Source organism: Limanda limanda, chromosome 19 (genome assembly GCF_963576545.1).
Source record: "Limanda limanda chromosome 19, fLimLim1.1, whole genome shotgun sequence".
NCBI classification, from domain to species: Eukaryota; Metazoa; Chordata; class Actinopteri; order Pleuronectiformes; family Pleuronectidae; genus Limanda; species Limanda limanda.
In genome coordinates, this window is record NC_083654.1 from 11,692,481 (window position 1) to 11,714,427 (window position 21,947).

Below are 21,947 nucleotides of genomic sequence, written 5' to 3' on the forward strand. Positions count from 1 at the left end.
GTGCAACAAACTGATGAGGTGGTCAGACTTCCTGACACTTCACATCCTCTTTTTGGCTTCTAAAGATGTATTTGTATTAATGTACTTTTACTGTGTTCTGAACTGCCTTATTTTTTGATTCACTTAATAATACAGACATATATTTGTACAATTACTCTATTGTAAAGGTGTTATTTGTTATTTCTATATTCTGTGTTTTAATATTGCTTATTTTAACTGATAATTGCTTGAAATTCAATCTATCTTTAATTGATTGTATATGTTTCCTTATTATTGTTATAATCAGTACCCAATATGCTTTGTATATATTTTTAACTAAATATAACTATATTTAATAAAATAATATTGAATATATAAATATATTATAATAAATATAACCAAATCCAGTAGACAGTGTTACAGCACATTGTGTGTTGCTTCCCTCGTCCTGCAGGTGGCGCTGGACTTTAACTAACCAACCCGGATGCACAGGAAGTACTGCAGCAGTACAGCAATGTTTGCTAGTTAGCCGCTGGCTAGCATGTTAGCCGGGGTTCCTCACCGAGTCGTAAACAGAAACCATGATCCCTACACGCAGCTTCAGTTCTAAGTGAATGGTTTTCTGGGCGAACGGTTCGTCGATCTCGACACGATGTCGGACAGGAAGCGAGCGAGAGAGAAGGAGGACAAACGAGAGCACAAGAGACACAAGTCCTCCAAACAGGATCTGGAGAAACTCAAGACACACTCGAAAAAGCTCAGCCAACAAGTCCAGAATCTGAAGCACGTGGAGACATTGTGAGTAAAGTCAGTCACAGCGTCTCTGCTGCGGCCTGTCAACTCGGACATGAATTATAAATATGTGACGTCAATCATTGTAACTGTTTATATCTCACGTCCAGGATCATTTGACCCTAAAGTCCTTTTTATTATGTGTAAAGCTGATTCATCTCCTGTGTTACTGTCTCAGGTAAGTTTCAAAATGAATGTTCCTGCTTTAACAGTCCACTTTTCTTCTTGCAGCTACGAGAAACCCCCCCCAGGACTCATAAAGGTAACGTTGACACAGCAGCTGACGGACGTGCAGATGACGTGAGAGTCGCAGATTGTGTGGAACTCGGTGGAAACACTTGATGGCCACATGTCAGTCAGTTGTCTCTGTTGCAGGAGAACGATGAGAAGCCAGAGGACTGTATTCCTGCTGAACCAGGAAACGAAGACGCCAGGACCTTCCTGGCCAGCGCCCCCACCCGGGGTCTGTGGATGCCTCTGGGGAAGGAGGTGAAGGTGATGCAGTGTGAGTACAGTGATCTGACCCCACCTGAATCTGGCCTAACCCCGGATCACTTAGACCACCTTGTTACGTGGTCTCGTATACGTGAGCACATTCTTTTCCCTAATGGGTCCTGAGCCACATATGAAGGATCGCCCACTCAGCTGAAGTTGTCCGTCACGCTGCCGTTTCACAATGATTCAAATGTATTTGTTCTCTTCTCAGCGGCCATACGTTGATTTATCTCTGGCCACAATATCAACACTGACAACCACAATCTTTCCTCAGAGTAGATGAATTTACAGAGTTGACACTTTCAGCAAACTCTCTTTCTCTTGCATGCTCTTACACGCATATTTTTTTATGTAAAAACAATATACTTTGTACCTTTAGAGTCAGTCCTGAACTGGATTTCTCAAAAACCCATGTGGCAATTCACTCTGCTTTGGAAGTGAGGAGTGAATGACGGAGGGAAGCTCATCTTTCAATGAAGCAGATCAGTCAAATACAAGAATATTAGTCAGGGTGCAGATCTGTTTTGTCCCAACAGGGGGTATACAGTAAGAGAATGTGCATCACCTAAGTCATGTCTCACTTTAGTAGTCTTAGGAGTGAATTTTTTGTTTTCTTTAATACTTGTGTACTAATTGTAGTGTCAGCTTATCTCTTTTCTTTAAATCATGTGTACACCCATTTTAAGATGAGTGTTGCTCAGCTCACTTAACTACTCGCGGCCTTAAAGGCTCAGTGTGTGGGATTAAGTGACATCAAGGGTTTTCAGCTGGTTGTATCTGTGTCCTCACCACTAGATGCCACTAAATCCCACGCACAGGTTCTTTGAATCAACAACCTCTTGAAGGTAGCCTGGCATCACAAGGACACTAGACTAAGCAAATGGGTCCAGCTGTCACAGAAACAGAGCAGCAAAACATGTGATGCAGCGCAGAGCAACAGACAAATGTAAACAGTCGGCAGGCGTGCAGTAGCTTGTTCTTGTTTTACAGGAAATGTAATGTGTTTATTACAGTCCCTATAACACATTCCACAAGACTTTATTTTCCAACTTCACCGTCAGTCATAGAATCAGACCTGCCGAGTGGTTTCAGGACAGATGGACATTAGTCTGAATGGCAGGTGACCAACCATCTGCAGGAGCGAATATACAGGAGCTCGCCGATCAGTAAGCAGACTGTGTGGGAGGTATCCTGTGTTTATATAAAGATTATTATTAGTTGTAATAAAAGCATGAAAGTATCATTTATAGCAAGAAGTGTAGGTGAGAGTACACCCCCGTCATGAGTGGGCAGCGGACATGATGACGGACGAGAGATTAATAATGGTGCTGTGGGGATCACCTTCTGTCCCTTTTGGTCAAAGACTGTCATTATAGTCAGCGTCCATTCATTCCTTCATCCCACTCATTTTCATACAGTGTGAACAGCCAGGGACTTGAGAAGTCACACACACACACACACACACACACACACACACACACACACACACACACACACACACACACACACACACACACACACACCAGGCCTGTCCACAAGCTGGCATTTGTTCTGCATAATCTGAGCATGAGTCGCTCTGCCATCCTTTGAGGAAATGTTTGAATATGTCATCCTGTTTAAAGGAACGTTTTTTAAGACCTCAATGTAAATGAAATGGGCATAAAAGAACTGGGTAAACAGTTTCACACGCAGCTACTTCTGCAGGATAAACATAATTTGTGTGGTCTCACTTAGCAAAGACTCAAGTAGTTCATGGCAGCTCCACAGCTCCACTCCAAGTGTATAACATTGAACCACTGTGAAACCTCTGAATTAGAGATGGTCTGTCCTTGATATTGATTTGTACATTTTGCAACACATCTCTCTACATGAGCAGAATGTTTGAGTGTGTTACTCCAAGTGAATTCGGTTGAGATTAAGAATCACGCTAAGGAAAGAAAAACTCAGAAGGAATATTTTTGTGTTGATTTAAAGAGAAAAACTTTGCACCAAAATCCTGGAGAAACATATTACTGTAACTTAGGTTCACTAACTGGCTTTTTTCCAGCGCTTTTTCCTTTTCAGCTAAATGTTTGCTGGTGTTATGGTTATTCACAGTATGGTCGTGTTTGTTGTATAACTTAATTTGTCAACTGTATTTACTATGCTTGGAAAAGAAGGTGATGAGATTTAACTTAAATATTTAGTATGAGCTGGTACAGTCAATAACGGATAAACCTGCAGCCTCGAACCTGACATGTGAGTTATCCGATTTTCTTTGGGTAGACCCATTGATATTTGCTTCTTTCTTTCTCAGGCTGGAGATGCAAGCGTTATGGTCACAGGACAGGAGACAAGGAGTGTCCTTTCTTCATCAAAGGCAACCAGAAACTGGAGCAGTTCAGAGTGGTGAGTTCACTCGCTCTTCACGAAAAGGGCCCAATGATAGTTATTTAGACACAATGTCCAAAACATGGTTAAACTCACCTTGCCGGGTATTGTGGGGTGAGACATGAGTCCTGACCCGGTAGGGGGTTAACAACTTTTTGGGGGACTTTTAGTTTATACTGAGGAACATGTGGGCACAGCCTGTTTCAGTGTTCCTGAAATGGAACAACGCACACTGCAGGAGCGTCAATGATTACCATAAATGCCACTGTTTTATATTTGCCCAGCTAACATAGTAACAGGGAGGTTTTTAAAAATGCTGACTTGACATTAAACTCTCATGTGTTGAGATAATTTCCTTGAATCCAACGTGAGTATTTAAAACTCTTGTAACTTGATAGGATTCTCATTTCCTTTTTTCATAGCTAATGAACGATTGTGCTTTATTCCTTTAGGCCCACGAAGACCCAATGTACGACATCATTCGGGAAAACAAAAGGAATGAAAAAGAAACCAGGTACATACATTCATCCTTTTTTTGTGTGTGTGTAAGCGTTCTTAAGTGTTTACGCCCCTTACTATCATTTCCCTGAATTTGGAAAATTCCCTCCCGGGGGCTGGATCTCTGTGCCAGTTTCTAGCAAATAGTGTTTGACACCAGGATGTTTGAATTCGAGGTCTGTTCGTGGTGAAGGCTCGTTGCTAGGTGTGTGTGTGTGTGTTCACATGCCGGGCCGCCACATTCACAGCTTCTGTGTGATTTTATGAATGACTGCAAGGGTTATATAAACCTCAGTCTCCTTGAAATGGAAGTGAATCATACCGACCCCTACCTTGTGTTACGATTTCTCTAATTTCCATTGGGTTTGAAGCATTGCTTGTGATGGCAGCTTATCACAAAGGGCTCATTGAGGAAAAATATTTGACGGCCAGTCTTCAGTGCGCCTCCTCAATGGATTATATTGCATGAAATATTTTATGCATTTTCAAGCTTCTCTGCCGGCGACGGCTGTGACTTAGAAACTTAATCGTCCCTTTCCTGTGAACACAAAGTCCCAGGAAGGTCTTCAAATTTGACTCATGCATTCAATTGGACTCAAAGATGTACTGGCTCGATATTGGCAGTCAAATGTCAATGTTTTTGTGTCTAACGTCTGTTCCATACTTGATTAAAGGTTAAATGTCACTGTGACCCTGCAAAAAACTTGCTTTTGGCCATAACTTGTTAGTAATTATGACAAAATGCAGTAAATACCTTTGATCAAAGTCTGTATTAAACATCTTACAAGTCTGGGCAGTCATGGATTTAAACCACGATAAGAGAAGGCAAACAACATTATTTAAGTTCATTATATCTTTATTTTACTTTCAGATATTTTTACTTTTTTTGTACATTATGGATGTTATAGCAGTGTTTCATTCATTTACCCCTCAGCAACAGCCGCCCAGTGTAGATAATGAATGAGAAACACTCAGTGGTTGTGTCAGACATTGGAGATTTTATACTTTTCTGTGAATTTGATGCCCGGTGAAGGTATCAGACTGAGCGCAAACACTACAGAGGAATTTAAACTTTTATTCTAAGAGTTCATTCGAGGAAACAAAAGCCTTGAAGCTGAAAGACGAGATTGGTCTTGAAAAAGCCGGGGTTGTGTGTCACAGAGTGCTTTTATGATGTACTTCACTCGGAGGACACTTTGAGGAGTAGCGTGACGTCCCAGGCGTTCAGATGATCACTCTGCTCCGTGTGATCTCACCCACTGTAATGAGGCCTGGACGTTACACAAGAAGCTTTTCTCAGCGCTGAATAGTTAAGTTTCTGAATGTCTCCAAAAATTTTTTACTTTTCTGAGACGTTGGTGCTCACCTGTCTAAAATAATTAAAGTGCATCAACTCCAACTCTTTTTTTCTTCCTTGTGGTGCCTCGTCCTCATTGTAGGGATGTTTCAGACCTCCATTATAAACTGTATATGGCTTTGACAAGTAGATGTGTTCCTCTGACCTAGTTAGGGAGCAGCTGAAGTCTTGTAACTACCCTTACTGCAGATTTTCTTGAAAACATTAGCATCAGGGATTGAGCTAGGAACTTAATGTGGCTGTTTAGTTGTCTCCTTTTGTTTAGGTTTAAGTAACGTGCAGCAATGGTTGCTCCTTCTTTGTTGGTAAGTGTTGGAACAGAAATTTAAAAAACCCATCTGAGCTCCAGCCTCATATTTAAGTGACAGGATGACCTCCTTATCTCCATGTGCTCTGAAAAGCCTCCACACCTGCAGAGCTGACAGCCACCGTTATTGGAGATACGTGACATCAGCAGACATGTGTCACACAGTCTGGAAAACGTCAGCACCGGGACAAAAACGATGACTTGCTCAAGGACACTCGACATGCTTGCCAAACCCCAGGAATCGAGTCTGCATCACTTGTTTTTTTGTCCTCCTGCACTACTAATCTCTCCTCCTCTCCTCCCATGTCCTTCCTGTTTCTAGGATCCAGCAGCTGCAGCAGCTGCTCCAGGACACCACCTCCTCCTCCGATTCAGACAGCTCCTCCTCCTCTTCCTCTTCCTCCTCCTCCTCTTCTTCTTCCTCTTCCTCGTCCTCCTCCGACGACAATCGCAGCAAGAAGCGGAATAAGGGGAAGGACAAGAAGAAGAAAGACAAGAAGAAGAGAAAGAGCAAGCGAAAGCACAAGTCCTCGAAAACCAGTGACGCTTCAGATTAAGTTTAATTAGAACAAGTGCTCATAAATTACTTGTTTTAAAAGTAGAGCCTGTGAGGGAAGTAGCAGCGGAGGTAGTGAAGCGTGTGCTGCAGAGTACGAGCTGCTCTCTGGAGACGTCCTGAAGCCTTTTCTCTGCAGGGAGAAAACTCTGAAACCGTATTATCCACCGCGCATGACTTTCCCCAGCCGTCTGATTCGCTCCAGGGTGACGCCTTGCATTCGCATACTCTCGTGTCATGTTAGATCAAACAGCAGCGGGTCGTATGGAGTAGCTGCTTCAGTTTCCGCGTGTGTATGTGTGCCTCGGTGCATATGTGTGTCAAAAGAATGAACTGTGTGGGTAATGAATCTACAGAGATATGAATTGAGCCCTCTGGTGTAAGAGCTAATGTTCTTTAATGGGGCTTAATAAGACACAGTCGCATGTCAGCAAATAGTTTGTCATTAACAGATTTTTTTTTTTATGTATCCCTCGCTGGTGTCAAATACTTTGATTGTAGAGTATATTTAACATAGGGAGGTGGAAAAAAACAGAATTGGAGTACAGTTCAAGTTTGTTTGCCCACAAGCCAGAATGTTTGAATGTCTGTGACTGGACATAAATATTTGGAATAATTTGAGGTTGGAATATGCTTATTTTCTTTTTTTTTTCTGAAAAGCCACAGAGATGGGGAAGGAATGTTTGTGAATGTGTTCCCTGATCCTGAGAATAAAGACGGCTATTTTTTCTTCTCCTCCGTTGTTTATTCAACTCTGGGCTGGAAAAACAAAGCTGTTTATAATATTGGCCCTGACTTAATGGGCATGACGCCGGCTTTCATGTCGGTGACAACGAGATCTTGAGAGGATAGTGCAGCAAAGCTCTACACACAATAAGCCTGATCATTAAAAAGTACACAGCTTAGCCCCGGGTTGACCTTCCCAGAGCGTACGAATAACATTTTTCCTTTTCATCTTGTCCCGTTAGCGGCCCTGAGGACACTGCAGCGAGTTTCCTTTCACAGTCTGTAACATGCACACGTCAGATCTTGTTCTCCGGCCGCACTTACATTAAAAGTTGGCCGAGACCAGCAGCCACTTCACACAAAAGCTCGATCTTCAGCTCACATTTGAAGAAGTGTGGTGCCGCTCTCCATCACGAGCAGCACATTTCGAGGAGAGTCCCTGCGGAAATGAACCAGAAACATTCCCTCTTCCTAATGACCCTGATAGAGAGACAATTACAGTGGACCCACGGGGAAAAAGAAAACTAGATATCCATTTAGATTTGCGTCTTAGGCTTCCTGAGCTGCTCAAAACGCTGTGGGGAGTGTGTGGTACAGGCGACATAGGCGGTTGCCTAGGGTGAAAAATGCCGAGAGGGCGGCACAAGAGACTGAATTATCATGACGTGACACATGCAATGTAAAACAATATATTAACGTCACACCATCATGCTCTAACCCTGGGAGCGCCGCGGCCACACACACACCAATAAGCCAGCCCAACGCCACTACGCTGCCATGGGTGGAACCAGGACACCAGTGAACACGTGAGCTGGGTCCGAACTCATGGGTAAGTTTCGCAGGCTGTCGTGTTGGCAGGACTTCAACCACCTATTCATTGCACAATATCTAATATGTCAATTTAAAAACAAAAATTAACCTTAAATATTAAATAAAATAAAAATTTTAAAAAACTGCACGCACATCCTTCGCAGAAGCCCACTGCCCAGGAATTGCGCGCGCAGGTTTTTATTTTTTAAATTTTTTTTTATTCATTTAATTTAATTGTCACCATCCGTGGCTCAGTGGACAGGCAAGCCAGCATCTCAAACATCCTCCCGGATGGGCTCCCTGTGTGAACAGACACAGTCAAAGATGAATCAAAAAAAAATTACAATTGTGTCTGCATCTGTATACAGTCCAAAAGTTATTGTGGATGCATGACAGTTTGCGTGTGTATGTTGGGGGGCGCCAATTTGACATCTCGCCTAGGGTGCCAACATTGCCAGGGCCGGCCCTGTGTGTGTGTTTGTGTAGCAATTACAATTCCATCAGAGAGTGACAGATTACACAGCCATGAAAGCATTATAGTTCTGATGGAGAGCATGATTTTCTTCATTCTCTCATCCCTCTCTCCTCTTTCTACTTGTTTTGGCAGCTCTGCCCATCCTTTATCTGCAGCTTGGACCGGCTCTATTGAGACCGTCTGTTCCACGTTGACATCTCTCTCTCTCTCGCTCTCTCTCTCGCTCGCTCTCTGTCTGAGTAGAACAATGAATCTCCCAGATGAGATCCAGTCACAGGAGCAGCTCAGAGGGAGGCTGTGCCACGTACAGGCAGTTTGTTCAGCTCAGTCTTTATTGAAGTGCTCTGTCTCCTTGGACAAGGGACAGGTCGCAGTTAGTTCCAGACTGATTGTGCCGATAGTAACGTGGGGCTCGACGTGTGTGCAGATAACTTTGATATTTAAATCTGTTAAACACAGAGGGCTGCATTTAATTTTGTGAATGATAATGTTTGCCAAATGAGAAAGGCGCATAAACGAGGGTTCTGTTTTTTTTTTCCGTCCCTCATTTCTAAGAAGGCCATACATCAAGATCTTGAATGAATTTCCTTAAATTTAGTCTACATTAGGTGGACTGAAGGATAAATTGATATGATATTGGTGGTCAAGGGTCGCAGGTCAAGGTCGCTGCAGTCTCAAAAAGCACATTTGGGGCCTTGTGACCACAATATCTTGAAAAACGCCTCGAGAGAATCCTTTGAAATTTGGCACAAATCTTTACATAGACTCAGAGACTGATTAGATCCTGGGGGGGGGGGGGGTCAAAGGTCAAGTTCACAGTGGCCTCACAAAACATGGTTTTGTCCTCTTGAACCACCATCTCCAATCTGCCTTTGGGAAATGTCTTCAAATTTCCATCAGCTGTCACTTGGATTCAATGATTATATGATTAGATTTCAGTGGTCAAAGGTCAGACCTCATATGAATCCTGGGGTGGAAAGTATGTAGACTGAAACTGCACTGGGATGTGGAGCCCTATTAATGCAGTGCAGTGTTTCTATTCTGGTTGTGTGGTATCATCTTCACACCAGATGTGCAAATGGTTCAGCCAGAGGTTGTGAAACAGGATGTGTCCAACTTCAAGTGGGTTACACAAGCAGGTAAAAGTAACAAGCGTTGTGCGTGTGTAAAAGAACCCGATCGAAGGTTTGACCCTGCATGATACGAAACAAGAAACAACTGAATTCTGTTGGATGCAGAAGAGCCATGGTGCTGCATTGTGAGCCTGCATGATGCCATATGGCCTGGCTTAACAAACCCACTCCACTCTCTCTTTGCCGTCTCATATGAAAGGATTACACGGTGTGCGAGTGCTCTGATGTCGCCTCGACCCCCTCTGACGCCGGAGCCACGGACTCAAGAGTCACCGTTACTGAGTGACAGCAAAAACAACTGCTGAACAGACGAGTTGTTTTTCCTGGTTTTCTCTAATAAGAAGAGGAGGAACAATTAGAAATCAGGATTAAGCAGTAAAATAAGGTCTCACACAAATACAAATCAAGTCAAGAATATTATTTGACCCAAGTCTCTTCTACAGCTGCTCCATTCGATTATCCCACTCCGACGAAATATCGGCTTGTTTTCCTGTTATTTTCGTCCCCATCCTGTTTGTCCTCGCAGCCCATTTACACAGTCAAATTAATAATTTAGCCGGGTACACAAACAGTCATTTAAACAGTCGGGGCTGTGTATCCTGTGCTTATCACAGAGGGAGAGAGGGAGAGAGGAAGGGAGGTGTCTGCTGGATGTGCCGCTCCAGATTATTTATTGGGACGGACGGCGCTCCTGTATTAATCCTCCTCCTGCTGCTCCTGCTGAGTGGAGACATGGATGAGCTGCAGGACTGTCTGCTGTACACTATTCTCTCTCTCTTCTGCTGTCAAACACACACACACACACACACACACACACACACACACACACACACACACTCTGGGTTTGATATAAGAAACAGCCGGGAATCACTGACTAAATTAAAGGGAGGAGGCCTCATGTGGCTCAGAGCGGCTGTCGTATGTGATGTCGTCTTATAGTCTGTTCTTTATAAGTGAAATCTAATGAAGCTGCTGTGTTGTGTTGAGCTACTTTAAAACGGTTCCCAACATAAGGCAACATTAGACAGACATAATTAGTTCCTACAGACTCTCTGTGTTTCTGTACCTGTGTGTTTGTGTGTGTGTGTGTGTGTGTGTGTATGTGTGTGTGTGTGTGTGTGTGTGTGTGTGTGTGTGTAGGGCCGAGACAGTTCAATAACCATGAATTATTGAAACCACTGTTCCTGTTCCTTCGCCTCCTGCAAGATTGGAGGCAGCCATCGGAGAAAGCTGCTTGTCCTGGATTGTTTGTTTGTTTGCTCAGAGATATTTTATCATAAATCCCTTTTATGCATCAATCTACATCGGTTGAGACAGTGTAGGCAATGGTGCTGTCCACTAGGGGAGCTCAGTGCCCAGTTGTTTTAATGCATTTTACTGAATTGATTAAAGGCATTCATCAAGAATCCATTGTTTGTTCTTTACTTACAACTGTTCTTTCCATGCAATGCAGAACATACACTTTGTGCTATCAACATTTTGTAATTCATAATTTGAATAGGCCTGTATTTCCTCCGTTAATGCATGTTTAACCTTTTTAAAAACCATTACTAAGAGCTATATATTGAGTACACATTTTTGTAACTTTTAAATTTTGTTTTGATATTTCGTTTAAAAGCTTCTGTTTTCTCTATCTCCTCTCTCTTCTTCAAAGAAGTAAACACAGAAAACTAAAAACGTAGTTCAAGTCTGGCCAAGATATTAAAAAGCTTTGTGAAGTGCAGATTTACTAAGCAGTGTTTTTCTCATTTCTCTGGAGGAGAAAATCAACCAGCAATAATAATAATAACAGGAATGGAACATTTGATACATAAATGCCTCTCAAATTGATTTGCAAAAATAGAATAAGATATAATTAATGAAAAAAAAAAGTAAAAGCATAAAATACATGAAGCCCATTAGGTTAATTAGGTTTTAAAATAAACAATAACAGCTCAATAACTTGAATACAGGGTCACAGACACTTTTAATATCTTCGGTCATATCCAATCAACGTATAAATTAAATGATATTAGTAAAGTTTGGGGAGCGCTTGGTTGATTGTGTAAGTCAGATGGACTTACACACACACACACACACACACACACACACACACACACACACACACACACACACACACACACACACACACACACACGTTTCCATGGTGCAGTCATCAGCCATGCGTCCTCGGTGTGGCACCACAGAGGCAGAAGAAAAGAGGAAGTGGAAACATCAGCGCTATCTCCACCACCGAGGAGAGTGAGAGAGAGAGCGAGGGAGGGAGAGAGGGAGAAAACACCGCTGAGTGACACACACACACACACTCTCTCTCTCTCTTACAACACACACACACAGGCACAGACACACACAGACAGACAGGAACTCCGGACCTCCGCGCGTCAGTGGCAGAAGTGTCCTCGCCTCTCCAGGTTTGTGTGTCCGCATGTTATTTCTCCTGCAGGGATGTTGTGGCTCGTTGTGTTTCAGTTCATGTGGAGGATTCACGGTTGTGTGTGTCTGCGTGTGTATGTGTGTGTATGTGGTTGTGTGTGTTTTTGGGGACTCGCTGTGCTTTGCCTCAGTGATCCCCAGTGTTTCCTCCGTAGCCACGCACGCACACGCACACAGAGCAACACACAGACACACACACACACACACACACACACACACACACAGCTGCGTGTTTCCTCTTCTCTCCACCACCGCCTCGTCTTTTCCTGCTACTTTGCGAAGTGGATGATTTGGGCGCTGGTCCTCTCCTGACATGCACGCGTGGATTTGCAGTGAAGATGTCTGTTACTTCATTGGATGGGGGGGGGGGGTCTGCTTTTCGAGCTATCAAGTTGTGTGTCAGTGTGTGTGTGTGTGTGTGTGTTTGCAGCAGAAGCAGCAGCTGAGGGGCTGTTGCAGGCTGCTTCCACAGGCTCGCTGGTTCACTGCATGCTGTTGTTGTGGTTGAATGCAAGAAAAAAACAAACTGGTGCGTTTATATATTCATCTATTTACATCCCCCTCCTTGTGCCCCTCTCTCCTCCTGTAATTAAAGAGCTGCTTTAACTCCAGCCCCAGCGTTTTGTGGCCACACCGTGGGCCTGGGGTTAGAAGAGAAGAGGAGAGGAGGTAGAGAGAGAGAGAAAAAGAGAGAAAGATGGACAGATGCTATTCCAGAAGATGAAAAACAAAGATATGAAGAGTCATCTGGAAGCTCATCCTAACATTACAGTCCATTCACTGTGATTTTCTTGTTGTACATACAAACCAGAAAGTCAGGGTCTCCCAAAAAAGTTTTCATAAAACCTCTAGTCCATGTTCTTTAGATCCATTTGAACCCTGAGAATTTAGCAATGGTCAATTTTGACTTTTTGATTTGAGACTATACCAAATTAATTATTGTCTAGACAGCTAGACAGACTCTGATTTAGTGTTTTATTTACTGTCTTCCAGATGAAAAACAAAGATATGAAGATGTATGATCATACTTGTCCTTTGATTTTGCATCAGCAGCTTCTAGTTTATGTCCATTATATCCCTGAAAATGAAGGATTGGCTAATTCTAAGTCTCATACACACATACAGCTGTTTGAGACTAGTTAACCACAGTTATGAAGGTGCAAGCTCAGCCTCCTAGAATAACATGTACGTGTAGTTTTCTGTTGTCCACTACATATCTTTTTTTTTTTTGCAAACCAGAAAATGTTCATTCAACCTCTAGTCCATGTGCATTAGATCGATTTCATCGCCGAAAATGAAGCAATGGCCAATTTTGACTTTTGGGTTTTTAGACTAGTTGAACAAAGTTGTTATTTGCTGCAGTTAGATCAACTCTGACACATTTTAAAGCTCTTAACTTTCATCTAGACAAAACTATTTTTTTATTTTCAAACTAGTGCACCAGGGGGTTCGTATTTGAAACTAGTTGAAGTTATTAAATTCACTTTGATGTGTGTTGAATAAAGATGTATGATCTTCTAGCAGCTCCACTCTCCCTCCAAAATTACTGTCCATTCACTTTTCTGTGGTTCAGTACTTTTCTTTTTTCATTCAAACCAGTTCATCTGGGCTCCTCAAAAAGTATTCATGCTGCCTAGTTCATGTGCATTTGTAAAATTTTACCCCTGAAAATGAAGTAATGGCTAATTGTTAGTTTCAATACAGGTTGCATATATATTTTGGGATGAGACTACGATATTATTTTCTCCCTGGAGTATAATAATTCAGTGTCTCTGTGTTGCTGACTGATGCACAACCTCCTGACTCTCAGCTATGATCAATATTAGACGTCTGGGAGTATCTTCGCATTTTCTTTTTGCTTTAAACAGAATTCCCCCAAAAATATTCAACTGTTTTACACGGATTGAAACAGTGGTGGATTGTGGAATATTTGTTTCCCCAGTAATTTACTAGCTGGGACAAGACTAGTTTGGTCATACTGTGGTTGAGCCTCAACCGTTGAGGTAACATGAAGACTTGTGAACAAGTGAGAAGTAAAGTCAATATCAATTGTTAAAAGTGAGAAGTAAATGGATGGAAATGTAGCCACTCTAAGAAGAATGGTGGTAGCCCGTCCATCCATCATCTACACTGCTTACCCTTGGTCAGGTGGATAGTGGGTCCACTCCCATTGGGCAATAGGCAAGGCTCTCCCTATAGACAGGTGAAGCCAGACTATCGCAGGGTTGATATAACATGCAAACTCAGCAATGCCCTGGTCAGTCGTCGACTTTGAACCCAGAACCCTTAAGAAGTTTGACTGAAAATACAGAAAGGAAAGGAGAGACAACTCTAAGATGTATCACATGGATTCACATGTGAAGTCACATATCCACCTCAGGCAGTGTTTTCCTTTGCAGTTTAACATTTGGGGCTTCACAGAATAATTCAATTCATTTAAACCCTTAGCCTGTTCGTCTCTATACGCCTGGTTGAGGGTTTATGTTTCATAGAAACGGTTGGTTTGCTCTACATGAGAAACTGAAACGATGGCCCCACACTGGACCTTTTTTAAAGGGTCTCTGGGGGTCCATGGACCCTCCCCTCGGGAACCTCTGCTCCCTATTCCCTGATCACTCTGTAGCCAGCGGTGGAGCACAGCGGCAGCGGCGTGCCTCAGCTCTCCTCCTCACATCAGGCGTGGAGCGGTCCAGGGGCTAAGCTGTCGTCTCCTCTCTCTCGTCGACCCCCCCCCACCACAAACCCCTACCCCTGCCCCTCCAGGCGTCTTCTGTGAGGTTGAGAGCCCATTTATATGCATGGTTAGCCACCGGAGACGTTCCTGTTGTGATGGAGCCGCACACGTTGTGTCAACTTGACAACAAACACAGGCAAACACAACCTAGAGGCAGGGACATAGGCAGCCATGTGTCAGACACAGACAAGCGGACGTGAATTGTTTTCAAGACATTGACAATGAGTGGTGTTCTGTGGCAGTTTGGTTCTTCCATGTTGAAGTCCTCCAGGAGGATATACTATCACGATACTTAGGTGGCGATACGATATGTATTGCGATTCTGTAAGTATTGCGATTCGATATTACGATTTCCTGGGATTTCTTTTGGTTGTTTTTTTTTTTTAAATACTGGACCATGGAAAAATGTTGAATCATACCTTCAAATACAACACAGTCAAATTCACTTAGAGCTTTACAAGTTTTATTTCAAATATTAACATTAACTTAATGACTGCCGGGCAGCCAATCGAGAAAATAAATAAAAATGTGCCCTCTTATTGTGTAACCCCTGTCAACTTCACACAAACTGACAGATTAAGAAATGTATGCCACTTAGGCTACTTTTAAACAATAAATAAAAGGTAAATTAAATAGAATGAATAAAAGTTTACTTAAAATATAAACTTTGAAATAAACAAAAAGGAGGCCATTGTTTGCATGTAGGCGATGCAAAGCTAGTGCTTGGGTATGTTTAGATTCTTGTGCAAAAACAAGAGCTGGTCAACATGCTCTGGGGTGATGTTGCTCCCTCCATATATCCCCCCTGGTATAAACCAATAAATATGTTTTTTAAAAAAAAATCGATTTGGGAGGCAGCATGGCGATTTAAAATCGTCATTCACAAGAATCGCGATTTGTAACTGAATCGATTTTTCCCCCCATCCGTGGAGGATATAGTGTCAAATCCAAGATTCTTTAACTGAAACGCCCTTAGACTGAGATATTTGAATAAACTGTGAGGAAACAGCCTCTGTGTCTCCTGCAGAATACTTTCGCTGTGTGACTGCGGTCGATTGTGGCGTCGAGATGTTTGGTTTTAGATTCAGGTCTGGCAAAGCTTGAGCCGTCAAGGAACGCAAAATGTTCATCTCATACTTTGGAACAAACCACCAGCTTAAGTTCACTCTCCCATTAAACCGGTATGTGATGATCAGCCTGCGTTCTTCAGCTTTCGGTCACTAGCTCATCGAGGTCAGAGGTGAAGCATGCCAGAAGCATAGCTCAGTTTAACAGGCACCTGAGGGACCCACTGTTTATGTCAACAGGAATTCACACACGGTTTTGTGAGTCACAGCGAGCAAACCTCATTTTCTCGTTTACTTGCTCAGCCGAATATTTATCCCAGTAGAGTCTTTAAAAACACAAGCGACGGAAACGTGTTGCAGTGAAGGATAAGCCGTGGCAGCGCTATTCTGCACCGTGAGTCAAAGCCAAATAAACAGATGGAATTAAACAGGTGTCTTTTTGTTTTAAAATACTGAAACATTATCCAGGAAGTCAAGATAGATGAAAAAGCGGCCGAGGTAGACACAGTCCAGGGGTAGCTTCCGGGAGAAGATGCGTGGATGCCCTGGTTCTAATGAGTTGCATCACATCCGAGATGCTGGCGTGCACCTGTGCGACACGGCCTACTGTTTGGCACTCATTTCGTCTATCAGAGCCCCCCCCCAACCCTCCCTCCCTCCCTCTCTCCCTCCCCTTTTTCTCTCACAAGCTTATTCTCTTACACTTGCTTTCTCGCACATGCTTTACCATGCCGCCTCTCTCTCTCGTTTTACCTCCCCATCCTTTGCACTCCTTCGTCTCATTTGCTCACATTGCTTGCACACCCACCGCACCCCCAACCCCCCCCCTTCATTTTCCTCACTCCCTTTTCTTGCTCCCGGAGGGAATAGGAGGTATGTAAAGTGTTTTCTCCGCCATGTATGCACAGCAAGCTATCTGTCCATCTTAATGAACTAATTTCCCCACATTTCCTCTCCTACTAAAAAGCCCCCCCCTCCTTCTCCTCATCCACTTGCCATTGATGATGCTCATAGGAACAATCACCTTGCCATTTTATTCAGAACCGGTACTTTTGCTCGCGCCACACACTGGTACCTCTGTCCTTATGTTTGCTCGGGGTTGGATTAATTTGTCTCATTTCCAAATGAGACGAATGTTGCCTTGCACAATTGCTCCCTGCGGTACGAAGATAATTAAAACAGCTGTAAGGCACTGAAGGTGCGATGGGAAGGTGCCAGACAAACACAGGTGGGTGAGGAGCGATCTCGCAGGCGCCGCTGTCACGTTCTGCTCTTTAGTCGGCTGAGTCTTGCCTCCGGGCTAAATTCGCAGCCAAGCAGCACTTTGACTTTGATGCAATAAGTAGAATTAAAACGATGGAGAAACCTTTTGTTACACAACGCCCTGTGATCTCTCGGCAGTTACGTAAAGGGAAACAATCACGAACGCATCGCAACCTTTGACCCCTCAGTTCTATAACTATATGTTTTTGTTCACAGGGCACGCGAGTCCAACCAATTCTTGGAATATGAATCCGTTTATGCGGCGAGCATCCGCGGGCATGTATTTTAAGTCCAAGTCTAGACTTCATGTGGCGTGAAGCAGCCCTAGATGACCCAGAAAGTGATCCGGCTCGCTCTGCTCGCTGCGTTCCAGCTGTGGCGCTGCTGCCGAGCTCTGTAAACACAGCGCGAGACGGGTAGCGCTCCCTCTGCCGCCATGTGAGCCTCCGTGTGGTATTTAGCATCTCCCTCAGCTAAGAGCCTCTCAGCCTCTGAGCCTACTGACCCAGTGTGAGAAACAGTGAGATAGTCCCTCACTCTGCCCAGTGTAATGCCTCCACTCCAGCTGTGTTGCGAGAGGCTCGAGCCGGCCTCCCGTTTCGAGTCGGGTACTTTTCAAAGCCAATGCCCATTTGTGCAGTGGGTGTTCGGGTCTGCTGCACTGTATGCAGCTGCTGTAGTGGGATTGTGCAAATGTGTCACGAGTGTTAACATCACAGAGGGCTCGATTTATGCCAAGTATGCACGAGTGTTGCAGAGATTTGCAGATTTTCAGCGCCGTGTTGCTGTGTCAGTTTTTATTTCCCTCCGAGGCTCGTCTGCATCCTTCTCACAGAAGCTGCTTGCTGGTGCGTCAGTATGACCCAGGTGCTAAACACAGGGTTTTATTCAGCTGTAACCTAATTATAGCTTCTCCCCAAAGCTTTGCGTGTACATCTGTGTGCGTTTGTGTGGGCATGGTCTCTCAGTACTTTCGATGTCGTGCAACAGTGCGGGTCATCACTTGATCTTTGTTGCTGGCCACATATGGAGAGCTGCTGTTGTGCTCCCTTGTCTGTCCATCACTCCATGATCCATGCATCTCTCCATCCAAACATCCATTCATCTGTCAATTCGTCAGAAGTTATGTTTTCACCGTCTGTTTGTTTGTTTCTATGGCCACAACACAGAGTGGAAGGATGCGGTACGGGTCAAGGAAGAACCCATTCAAGTTTGGGGGGGATCTCAACAAGGACACTGGTCCAGGAATTTAGTTTTCAGTTCCTTGAACATTTCGAAATAGGAACTTTATCAATTTTATTCTTGATTTCTCACAGAATAATTCATGAATCTTGATTTAAACAATCAGCCACATTTAGGGGACTGATATTATTCGGTGTGAGCAAAATGGTTTGGATCAAACTAAAAAAAATATGGTTCTAGTAAAACTTAATATGGTTAATAAGGGGAATTTGCAACCTTGGCGGTGGGAACGTGCCATAGTTGTCTATAAAAACATGATCTGCTGGTGAAACGACTGATCACCACGTACAGTACATGGATCACTGCTGATTCCCTCCATGATCTCAATGGTTTGTATTGGCTCAGAGGTTCGAGGGTGAACCCCTGTAAGTTCAGCCCTCTGCACTGTGGATGTGCCCTAGTTTCCTGCACTGCTCCCCCCAAAGAATACACTTGACTTTTGATATGTTGAACTATTAGCTCAACTTTTTTTGTCTGATGTGGTAATGAGTTTTCTGTTTGATGTCAGATCCATGGAAGGAGTCGAGGGAAAAGTTTATGAATTTTGTGTGTGTGTGAGTGTCTGCAACCCAAACGATGTGTGTAGGTTTATAAGGGCATCAGGCTGGAGATGTCCTGGAGCGTTTGGGCTGTGAGGTACGATGCTTGCATGCTGAGGAGAAAAAAAACATTCAAATGTCACAGAATGTGTGTTTTGTGTTTTTTGTGAAGAGAGCAGAAAAGACCTGCACATCTGCTGCAGGATACACAGGTGGAAAAACCCCACTGAAGAACCAAATTAGGAACATTAGATTTACTGCTCTGCTTAACTCTGCACTTTAAAGGAGGTGGAGGCGAGTGCAGATAAAGGTCACAGGCATCTTCACTTTATAAGAACTAACAACTTCTGGCAGATTTGTTTTACCTGTATCTTGTAAGTGAGTTAAACCCATTAAAGGGGAACTCCACCAGTTTAACGTATAAAGCTGTCTGAGCTGTTCTAGAGAAGGATTTAGGGCCTCAAGGGCTCTTTAGCGAACCTTTTTTAGCCCTTTTTATATGATCTTTCTGTAAATGCTGCAGACTGCGTGAAGGAATTGGACAATTCATAATGTTAAGAGCCAGGAATTGAAACTGAAAACCTAAGAACAACACGTTCAGTGTGATAAAACACAAACAGGTAAATTTGTTTTCATCGAACTGAGAAAATTAGCTGCAAAGATGAGCCTCACACTTTTTCTAAAGGTGTTGTCTTAGCTCAAGTAACATTATCTGACAAAATGTACCACATGTTTTCACTGAGAACGTAGCTTACGTCAATGAAATCTCTGGGGTTAGATGCTCAAGAATCAGGGTAAATACTTTCATAACGAAAAGGTCTGAGGTCTGTGCTTGTGTTGGTAACCTCTTCGGGACTTTTTCCAGCATTAAAACTGACCTTGTGAGGACCCGTAGACCTCACGGGGGCCAAAACCCCAACCCAATGAGGGAAAATATAATTTCCCAGGTCATGTGTTAGGGATAAGGTTTTTGGTTTGGCCCTCCGCCTGCGTCTGTGTGAGCTATTAGTTACATGTTAAAGCCAGGGTCCACTCAGAGGACACAGCAGGAGCTTTTCCAAGTCACGTGTCTTAACAATAACACAGACATCTTTGAGAGTACTCCAGCCACATCATGTGTAAATTCTGCTGCCGAGATCATGTGCTTTTGTTTACGGCAAATAGACACTGGCGTCGGCTCATATAACCAAAAGCTCTTGACTCTTGTCATCTTTTTAATTGGACAATTTCACGGGCGTTTTCTACATATAATGCTTTGGAATCTTTTCTTTCAATTCTGCATCTATCACGTGTTACAGACAACAGAGGATCTTGTTGACACAGTTTCAGGATGGTGGTTGAGAGGACGTACGACTGACTGGAGGCTCAGGGAGGTGCACTGGAGGTGAAAGTAGCCTGTGGTGGGGAGGAGGATGGCCGTGTTTCTTGGAAACCTATCATCTCATTCTTAGCCTGACTGTGCTACTTGTCAACATCTGTTCCTCGTGTCACCGTGCTCTCCTCTTTCTCAGTTTTTAAGAATCAATTTAAACATCTAATATATATCATAGTCTCCGTTTTCCGTTGATTTGTGTCTTGATTTAGAAAACAACCCTGTTAAGACCTGGTCTCCCTTGAGGCGAAGCATAAGTTCTGTTCTCAGAAGACACAGTAAAAAACAAACAGTGTGTAATCTCTGATATATTTGATGGTGCTGTTGCCTCAGGCGCCACTACAAAACCATGTAGACACCTTTTATAGAAAGTAATTCCCTTTGCTCCTCCCCCCCACCCCCACTTGTTTGTGTACATGGCTCCAGCAAGCTTCTTCATTTCAGCTGATTTCTGTGAGGAGTACTTGAGCAGAAACGAAAGAGAGAGGTGGAATAACACAAATCTAAACGCGTTGCATAATTAATGTATGGGCCGAGATTTAAGGATTTGAACCCATTCTGTCACGACAGCGGCCCCTGCCATGTCAATGTGGCGCGGCAGTGTTTTCCATTAGAAGAGTCCAGGCTACCTCTAGAGAGAGAGAGAGAGAGAGGAGACTGAGGAGGAGTGGATGGCCTCTCTTTAACATGCCAAGGTCACCAGCTCCCTCGCTCGCTCGCTCTCTCGCTCGCTGCGGCTTGGGAACTGCAAGGATTAGAGGTGTGCTGCCGCCTCGGAGTCTCTGAATAAATCAAAACACAGAAGGACATTCGTGAAACAAGACACTTTGATATCCCCCTCTCCCTCTCTCTCCCTCTCTCTCGCTGTCTTACTTTAGCTCTTCATCTTTCTGCTGTAAGACTTTATAGCCGGTGCCCCTTTCCCTTCATTTATCATTTCATTGCGTTCTCCTTCCTCTATCACCGCTTCTGCCTCCTCCGCGATCCTTCACCGTCCTGCAGGAGCTCATAGCCCAGTTTCTGACCCTCTCTGCCCACATGTTGACCAGCAGCAGCAGCAGCGTTCTCCAGGGCATCTGGAAAAGATCGACATGCCAAAAGCTCCAGTCTTCGTCTCTGCTCCTGCTGCTCAGTAGCGGGCCGGTGGTGAGTTTTTGTTGGCTCTCACCGGCCAGTGAAAACAAACCATAATCACCCTCACACCCCGATGCTGCCTTTCATCACCTAATGGCAACAAGTAAAAGTGATCTGTGGCCTGGAGAACAACCGCTGTATGATGAGGACTAGGGGTGCAACGATTAGTCGACGTCGTCGACAAAAATCGATGACCAAAATAGTCGCCGACGAATTTACTAGTCGATGATTCGTTGGTTACGTCATAGCGCGTGTTTCTCGTGCCGCTCAGCGGAACTAAACGGCGTTTTACCGGAGGTGCTGATGAAAGCAGCTGAGGAGTGAGCCCTCTCGCTCCCTTCCTATCTCTGAAAGTCATGCATGTGCAATAGCGACAAAACATGGACCTATATCGGCGTCCGCTGCCGCGCGCAGTCGCGCACCAGGAAGTAAAAAGTTCAGGAGAACTTCCCTCTTAACAGCCCGAAAAAATCTACCTGCAGTATTTGTTGCGGTGGACCTGCTCTCGAGGGCAGCAGGACACGCGCGTGTGAGGAGGAGGAGTCACGTGTGACATCGTAACGGAGACGATGCGGACTCGCCTCTGTCAGATGTTATATATACACGTTTATACCTGCGCGCAGGATTCTAGCATCCATTACAAAAATATGGTTTAAACTTTTTAT

General features: G+C 43.9%; 2 protein-coding genes across 2 annotated transcripts in view; both read left to right on the top strand.

Moving 5' to 3' along the window:
* Positions 1–480: 480 nt before the first annotated feature.
* On the top strand, positions 481–7,089 carry rp9 (RP9 pre-mRNA splicing factor). Its single transcript, XM_061092638.1, has 6 exons — positions 481–777; positions 1,003–1,033; positions 1,147–1,276; positions 3,563–3,654; positions 4,089–4,150; positions 6,121–7,089. The coding sequence occupies exons 1-6, from the start codon at positions 632–634 to the stop codon at positions 6,353–6,355; spliced, it is 696 nt and encodes a 231-aa protein (XP_060948621.1). The 5' UTR covers positions 481–631; the 3' UTR covers positions 6,356–7,089.
* A 4,707-nt stretch (positions 7,090–11,796) lies between these two features.
* Positions 11,797–21,947, top strand: part of elmo1 (engulfment and cell motility 1 (ced-12 homolog, C. elegans)) — a 102,471-nt gene continuing 92,320 nt past the window's right edge. Inside the window, exon 1 of the mRNA XM_061092668.1 lies at positions 11,797–11,909. The gene's annotated coding sequence lies outside the window, so the exon portion shown is untranslated. The remainder of the gene's footprint in view (positions 11,910–21,947) is intronic.